Here is an 8,400-nt window from a genome sequence, read left to right on the forward strand (position 1 = left end):
GGGGCAAGGGGGGCAGCGGCGGCCGGAGCGGGGCAGGGACCCGCAGGGACGGGACCCGGCCGGGGCAGCGATGGCCGGGCCTCCCCCGCTCTGCAGTTGCGGGCACGGGCGCTGGATGTCAGCACCAGCCCGTGCGGAGGGACAGAGCCCCGCCGGCCTGCTGCACCCCCCGCCGGCTGCGGGGACACCCCCGGGCTGCGGGGAGCTCCGGCAGGGAGGGGAGGACCCCGGGCCCGGGCCCCGCTGCCCTCATCCCTGCCAAACCGGGACATTTCCTCCAGGAACAGCGCGACACGGCCTCCTCCAGGGCACGCGTGGGCGGCTTGGGGGTCCGGAGCACCGCGGGGAGGCTCTGGGCTCCATCCCCGCCGCTGGCGGAGCACCGGGACCCGGGGACGTGATGCTGGGAGCAGCCGCGGGCACCGGAGTGAGTCCTGGCCGACAGCGTGCCTGGCTTCACGTTCAGGTCTTGTCAATTGAAATGTTAATTTAGTAACTAAATTAATTACCACCGTGCCAAGCCCGGCCCGCGTGGCCTGTCCCTTGGGCTCAGCTCTCCGGGGGCTTGCGAGACGTCTCTGGAGCCGGTGTCTCGTGGGTTTGTCCCGCTGGTTGGATCCATCTCGCCGTGAGGGGACACCGGTGCCCCGGGTGCTGGTGGGGGCCGCGGGCTGGCGTCCGCGTCAGGGCAGCAAGAAGCGATGAGGGTCGCTTCCCCCCATTGCGTGACCGGGCAAAGCTAACGAGGGATTTCTGCGTGCATGCAGCAATGTACGGAGCACACTACAGCACCTGAAGCCCCTTCAAAGGGCTCGGGATCAGAGCAGGGCCAGCAGCCCCCAAAATTCAGACCCTGGGGTCCAGGGGAGGCCCTCAACTGTGCTGCTCCCTGAAAGGGAAACTGAGGCACAGAGCAAGAGAGAAACACCACCCAAAAGCCCAGTGGTCCAGCCAAATCCAGCCCGTGTCCCCTGAGCACCAGCTCTGGTCCACGGGTGATGGACCTTGCCTGTGGGTCACCGCTCAGTGGGATACATCGTCCTCGGCAAAGGGGTGGCAGCGATGCTTCTCCCTCGGTGCCACCGCTGCGCCGGGCACGGGCAGCGCTGGCTGCTCTCGCTCCTGCCAAGCCCTGGGCTGAGAAGCCACGCGCACGCTGCAAGGACAGGGCAGGAGGTGAATCCACCGGGACCGTGGCTGCAACCGTGGGTCCCCCCAGCCTTCAGGCTGCTTACCCCAATGGCACAGGCACCGCAGGGATGTCCCCTTGTTCTGCAAGGGACGGGGAGCTGGGCAGGGTCGAGCCGAGCTCCTGGGGTGCTCGTGGTCCCCAGCTCCTCTCCTCTCCCAGGCCTCAGCTTGGGAGCCTGCCAGATGGCTGCAAGTGGTGTATGGGAACCACCTCTGAGGCTGTCAGTCTGGGCCATCCCGAGGCGAAGGACTGCCCTTCTGGTCTAGAAACCCGTCCCATGGGGATGGAAAGGGCCTGATCCTGCCCACGCAGAGCAGCAGCTCCACGGGTTGGAGGCTCAGGGGTCCCTCCTGCCCACGCAGAGGAGCACCTTCATGAGCCGGGGGCACGGGTTCTCCACTTGCACGTTCCAGAGGCGATTCTGGCTCCTCTTTGTGAAGAACACGGCAAGTTCCCCCAGAAGGGCATCACAGAAAGCTCCTTCCCAGGGGCTTCGTTTGAAGCAGGAAGGTTTGTGCAAATTGTACCGTGATGGGGAGGGAAGGGAGCTGTGAGCAGCTGTAACCGGGCAGCATTACCGAGGGCTGGGACCAGTCACACCAGTGTAAAACCGCAGGAGGGACCAGAGGGAGGGAGGGAACTGGTTTTGTCTGCATCCGAGCTGAGGATGTGTCCTCTGAGGCTGAGGAGCCTGAACAATTAGAAGTGATGAAGACCATCTAAAAATAGGTATTTGTAAATGTCAGGCTGGCGAGTGCTTGGGAAACGTGCTGGGAGGATGGAGCGGGGTTGTCTGCGCCGGCGCATCCTTATGCAGGGTGAGAGACCGATGCTGGTCTGCCCGGGGTTGATCCTGCTCACCCTGGCTCTCTGAGAGACCCCCAAGCCCCCCGAGACCGGCTGATGTGGACCATCCTGGACATCCATGGCCAGAGGCGTTTTCTGTGCTGTTTTATCCTGACGGGAGCTGCAGAAGATCCCAGCTCTGCTTCGGATGGGAGATGGGGTGGGGAGAGATGGGCTCCGGGGCTGCCACCGGTCCCTCAATGTAAATCACTTCTCGGTGGCTTTTGGTAGGAGAAAACTTCAGCGCAGACCCCCCTGCCCGCAGTAAGCACCGTGGGATGATCCCAGCCCCGTGGGCTGGGTGATGCGCTGCCAAAACCACCTCAAAGATGCTCCGGTCCCCGCTCTCCAAGCGAACGACGGCAGCCTGGTGGCACGGGGACACCCAGCAGCCATGCTATCCCCTCCGTCGCCTCCACCCCTGCCAGCTTCTCCCCCATCCCCAGAATCCCACTTGTCCCCAACGTGCCAAAAACTTGCTTAAAACAGCTGGGAAAGCAGGTTTATTTTGAAAAATAATCCAGATTGGGGCAGATTAGTGGAAACGTGTCCTTCCCCATCTGCCCGGGCGGTGCCGTGCCAGCTCCCTGCGGGGCTGCCCGGAGCCGGGCTGGGGCCAAAACACAGGCCAGGGTGAAAAACCAGCCCCAGATAAATGGGTGGGATCCGATTTAATCCCAATTTCTTTGGCAAGGTGCAGGGGTCACCTCTGAGCCGGAGGAAGGACAAACAGAGCAGGGACTGTCCCAGGCTTGGAGGCCCCAAAGCTGCCCAGAGTTTTAAACGAACCCTGCCGAGGTTTGAAATCCATTTCTGCGTTTTTTCTGCCCAAACCCTTCCCCGCTATCAGGAACTTGGCCCTGTTGTGTTTGTGCCTCAGTTTCCCCAGTGCATGAGGGTAAGAGCTCCCACTTGCTCCTCCTAAAGGAATAAATGAAAAGCAGAGGGGTTGTTTTCTCCCTCTCTAGGTTTGGGTTAATCCCTGCTGATGGAGGATGAGGACAAAGGAGCCTGGTGTGAAGCTTCTCAGGGGTGAAGCTGCTTGGGGAGAATTAATTGTTATTAATTCTGTGTATTTTTGGAAGGAGAAGGCAGCCGGTGGCTGATTTTCTTCCCTGCCTGAGTGCTGGGGCATCGCAGCCCCGCGCTCAGCGGGGATGAGGACGACGCTCCAGCCCAGTTGTTTCCACTTGATAAATCAGGCAGCAATCACCACGCTGGTATTTTTGTCCTCTTCCGTGCTAAATGAGACCATCCTCGGCGTCTCTCCTACAGCTCTGGGCGTCATGGAGCAACTTCCACCAAACCGGAGCAAAAATCCTTCTCAAAACGCACCCGGGATGCCCTGGTCCAGCGACACGAGCACCTAAACCCCCCGAGGACGTGTGCAGGGGAGGATGGATGGATGCAGGCAGGGCAGGCAGCGTTGCCTGGCCCAACTCTGGCTGCACCCACCTCCACCTCCTTGGCTAAATCTCACTGCTTGCCTCTGGGCCGGATCAGCCCAAGGAACAGCGGAGCTCTTTGGAAAATAAGGAAGGAAAAGCGGATCTGAAAGACCATGCTGGGTTGCAAAGCACCAGCGGCTTATAAGCATCTCATGCACAGCCCATATAAATAGACATTTTTGGGTTTTTTCCCTGTTTTTCGGTGACGAGCCACCGCAGAGGGCTGTCAGCATCCTTCTCTTGATTCGTATCGCAGACGCTGTTTGTATCCCGCATCGCGTGCGGCTCGAGGAGCCATCCAGGTAACTTTCCGCTCAGGCAGCGGCTCGCTGCCGAAGGCTTGGGATGCCGGGAGGTTTGCGTCCCCCTCGCCGATCCCTTCGCAAAAGGGACCGCACGGAAACGTGACGGCAGCTGGGTTTCTCTAAACACGCGGCCATTTTTGGGAACCCAAAAAGCACGTTTTGATCTCGGCTCGCTGACAAGTCTTGGTTTCGCTAATCCAGAGGTTCCCTAATCCTGCTGATTTCTCATGCGTGGGGTATGCGCTGTACAGAATAATATTAACATTAACCAGCCGCAAGAATTATGCTCCTACAGCTGGTTACCTACCCAACCACCCACAGCCGAGCGCTCGCACGTCGCCTTTGCCGGGCTGACGGGGCTTTGCCCCCCCTGAGGGGGCCGGCACACGCACCCCGGGGGCTCGGTGCACCCAGCAAGGCTGGAGAGCACGTTGCTCCAGACCTCCCGCTGCTCGGTGCCGGAAGGAGGAGCGTCCTCATCCCCAGGGACCAAAAGCCACCGCGTCCCTCCCTCTGGCCTCGGGAAAAGCCGGAGCACCCAGCTGCCCGCGCCGGCCGCCCCCTTTGCCAAAGGGCTTTGGGGCCAGGATGTGTTTGGCCGCTTTTCTCTCTCCCTGGAGGTGGTTTCCTTCCTGTTACCTATCGCCAGGCACCGGCGGCCGGTGCTGGGTGGGTGCTGTGTTCCCTGGTCCAACAACCACCCGTCTGCCCGCAAAGCCCTCCGGGTGCTTCTCCTCCTCGCTGCGAGATGTTCAATCTCGCCAGGACTTCCCAGCACCGTCCCCACGAGCTGATGCTGCTCCGGTGGAATTGCAGCCTGGGACAACCCGTGATGCTCAGCAGCGTTCGCTCCCGGCACGGCGTGCTCTGCCAGATGTGGCTGCCAGATGTGAAAGCCACCCCTTGCTCTTGCTCTGAGGCTGCGTTTTGGCTGCACGGGGACGGGAAACCAAGGGAGAAGGTGGGAAAGCAGAGGATGATGAGGGGTAGGCTGAGATTTCTCCCCCACAAGCCTGCCCCATAACTCAGTGCATGGGGTGGTGAGGTGGTGCCGAAGCCCACGAGCTCCTAGGCTGGGGAGAAAACCTCAGGAAAAGGTCCCTGAGATGCAACAAGTTTCTGCCGGGGCAACTCATCTCCGCTGAGCTGAGCCGTGGGGGTCTCTGGGGTCTCTGGGGTCTCCAGGTCAGAGCCAGGACCCAGCTCTGGTGGGGAACCACCTCCCTGCTCAGCAGGACCAGCCCAGAGCACCCAGGAAACTCATTTTGACTCCCGGTGCTGTATCCCTACCTGAACACAGCTCAGATGCACGGCTCTGCACGCGTCCCGGCCCCCGTTCCCTGCCGGCTTGCCCACCTCGACCCCGGGCTTGCAAGGGGAGGAGATGTCAAGGGGTAAAATGCAATGGGGGAAAAAGCAAAAGGGTAAAATGCAAAGGACCCTGCACCAGGTCGCATCCTTCCCGGGGCCTGCGGGCCCGCCTGGGACAGAAATAATTGTGCTTTCCCCCAGCAGAGCTTTCCGCCTGACAGCTGAGTATCACACGCAGGCTCAGGGACCATAAATCCCAAACCCCTCTCATTTACAAACCCGATACACCAGGTGCCTGCTGCTCCCCACGTCAAGGATCCCAAAGCACCGGGCAAACACCGGCAGTGGTCCCAGCACGGCTGCGGGGCGGCGAGGATGCAGCCCCCGTCCGCGCCCCTGCCCGGCTCGCCCATGTCAGCCTCCTGGTACGGAGAAAGGCAAACACAGACGTAGCAAAATGCAACACTTAAGTTTTCAGCCCGGCACCGAAATTCGGCAGTTTAAGAGGCCACGCTGCAAAAGCTACACCCTCATTTCGGGAAATGCTGTGAGTTGCAGCCCCGCGCTGCCTCTCCCCGCGTCTGTAGATGCTCGGCACTCCGGTGTCTCATGAATTAGGTACCAAAACACCCAGAAGATAAAAACTGCTTTAGAAACCTATTACCTGGGTGATTTTCCCAAGCCCCTGCCCCGCTACCAGGGAAGGATGAGGACCGGCAGAGCCCGAGCTCTGTGCACGAGCCGTGCGAAACCTCTCTGCATCCCTGGCCCCCAAACCAGCCCAGGAAAAGAAGTTTCTAAGCACCAGCAAAACTACAGAGGAGGCCACGGCTGCCTTCCTCCGGCAAACCAACCGCACTAACATCGCCTCGGTGCGTTAAACCACAACAGGGATATTGGGAAATGGTTGCAAGAAGCTTTATAGAAAATAGACGATAGAGTGGATGCAGCTTTCAATATATTTGCTCTAGGATATAGTAACAGGCACGGTTCTAAAGCAAACACGGGTGGGTGAACTAGGTCGGGAGCTTTCGCTTCGCTCGTTTTAAATTACAAAGTGCTGAGACAGCCTAGTCTAGGATATATTTGAGAGTCAGAAAAGGGCTGCCCCCGCGTGCCCTGGGGAACATGCACGCAGCCGGCGGAGGCGTTTCCTACACAGCTGCGTCGCTTTGTGCCTGGAAAGAGCTGGAAATGTCATCGAACAAATCCAAACGGATAAACGGGCTGGGAAAAGCACGTCGCTGCTCAGGGAGAGCGGCTGGATGGTGTGCTTTCCCCTGTGTTTGGAGCAAAAAAAACAAAAAGGAAAAAAGAAATCAAGTTAAGTTTTGCATCTGTCAAATAGAAATCTAATAGGAAAGAGAGCTGTACATGGTCAAAGTCAAGTCCGGGCTCCAGGAACATCCAGGAGGACAGTTTCAGGTATTGCCCGCTGCTTCCCGGGATGTGCCAAGCAAACACTCACGTGCGCGCGGTGCCGAGCCCCGCCGGCAGCCTGGCATCCCGCAGTCCGCCGAAGAGACCTGCCGCTGGAGCGGCGGCGCGGGAAGCAGCTCGTAATCCTCCCGGGAGCACCGGGGCCGCGCGTGCTGGTATCCCACGGGGCCGATCCGGATGCGCTTCCCCCCGCCCGTGGGCGCTGGGATGGGGGGAACGGATCCAGCCCGGTCCCCTGCGGGAATCAGCGCTACGGGATCGATTAGGGCACGGGCAGAGCTGGTCCGGAGCCCTCCGGGGAGGGTGCTCCCCGCTCCGACGCACCCCGGCACCCATCCCCGAGGCCGGCGCATCCTCAGAAGCTGATTTTCGGTGGTGCCATGGCAAGGGGATGGGGATGGGGCGAGGCGGATGCCGGGAGCGGAGGCGTCGAGGGGCGGCATGGTGGGCAGATGCCGGGGATGCCGTCAGAGGCCGGGCGTGCCGATGGCGCTGGTACGGCGGGGATCGGCGTCCTGCTCATAGCGGTAGTGGTAGCCCTCCATCTGGTCGCGGCAAGCCTCGCGCAGGTTGTGCAGCCAACGCTTGATGCCGCGGCGGTTCAGGTAGAGCACCATGAGGAAGACAATGCCGATGAGGGCCAGCACGATGCCAAAGAAGACGTAAGAGGCCGTCTCCAGCTGACCGGGCTCACCGCCCTCGGCGGCCGTGCACGCCAGCCCCTCGGGCCGCAGGCGCAGCAGGGTGGCCCCGCGTAGCGGCAGCGGTCCAGCGCAGCGCAGGCTGCGGGCATCGGGCACGCGGGCGGCGGCGGCACGCAGCCAGGTGAGGAACGGGCGCAGGGCGCAGTCGCAACTCAGCGGGTTGGCCCCCAACGTGAGCCGCAGCCCCTGCCACCCCGGCGCTTCCAGGCTCCGCAGCTCCGCAGCCGTCAGCCGCTGCAGCGAGTTGTTCCGCAGGTCCAGCTCCTCCAGGCCGGCGGGCAGCAGGGCGGCCGGCAGCGCCCGCAGCGAGTTGCCCGCCAACTCCAAACGCCGCAGGCTGATGTTGCGCAGGGCCAAGGCGAGCTGCTCCTCCAACGGGGCGGCCAGCAGCGCTTGGTTCAGCTGCAGCGTATGCAGCAGTGGCACGCCAGCGAAAGCGCCGGCGGCCACCGAGAGCAGCGGGTTGTGGCTCAGGTCGAGGGTACGTAGGGCGGGCAACCCTTGGAGAGCCATGTCCTCGATGATTTGGATGTTATCGTGGCGCAAGCGGAGCAGGCGGAGGTCTGGCAGCGGGCGGGCAGCGAAGGCGGCGCGATGCAGCACGCTCAGGTTGCTGCCGGCGATGCTGAGGTTGTGCACGGTGCTCGGCAGCTCCTTCGGCGGCTCCTCCAGCCTCTCGTACCGGCACTGCACCAGCTCCGGGGTGGCCACGCAGTAACAGGCGGACGGGCAGCCCCCGGGGGCGGCGGCGGGGGGCACGGCCAGCGGCAACAAGGCGAGCCCCAGCCAGGGCAACCAGCCCCCGCTGCCCGTTGCCCGCTGCTGCCTGCGGGCCATGCTCGCTGCCCGGGCATGCAGGGGAGGGGGTGGGGGGCCGGGGGGAGAGGGAGGGCGCGGATTTGGGGGGGGGGGGTGATGGAGGACGGGGGTTGGGGGGGGGGACACGGACCTGCCTCCCTTCAGCCCCCCCGGGGCTGAGCTGCCTCCGGCGCGGCTCCCGCACACGGCGGCTCTGCTGGGAGCGCCGGCCGCGCCGCTGCCCCAATCGGGCGGGGGGGGGGAGGGGGAGGAGGAGGAGGGGGAGGAGGAGGAGGAGAAGAAGGAGGAGGAGAAGGAGGAAGGGGACGGGTTGGGGCTGCCTGGCGCTGCGGGCT

The 8,400-nt window shown here is 62.5% G+C and overlaps 1 protein-coding gene across 1 annotated transcript; it reads right to left on the minus strand.

Annotated features, from left to right (window-relative positions):
• Nucleotides 1-6,118: 6,118 nt before the first annotated feature.
• TPBGL (trophoblast glycoprotein like) lies at nucleotides 6,119-8,083 on the minus strand. Its single transcript, XM_087758289.1, has one exon. The coding sequence runs from the start codon at nucleotides 8,081-8,083 to the stop codon at nucleotides 7,010-7,012; it is 1,074 nt and encodes a 357-aa protein (XP_087614415.1). The 3' UTR covers nucleotides 6,119-7,009.
• Between the last annotated feature and the right edge of the window lie 317 nt (nucleotides 8,084-8,400).

This window comes from Nipponia nippon, unplaced genomic scaffold (assembly GCF_047370975.1).
Source record: "Nipponia nippon isolate SJK-2023a ecotype South Korea unplaced genomic scaffold, ASM4737097v1 scaffold_2, whole genome shotgun sequence".
Taxonomy (NCBI): domain Eukaryota; kingdom Metazoa; phylum Chordata; class Aves; order Pelecaniformes; family Threskiornithidae; genus Nipponia; species Nipponia nippon.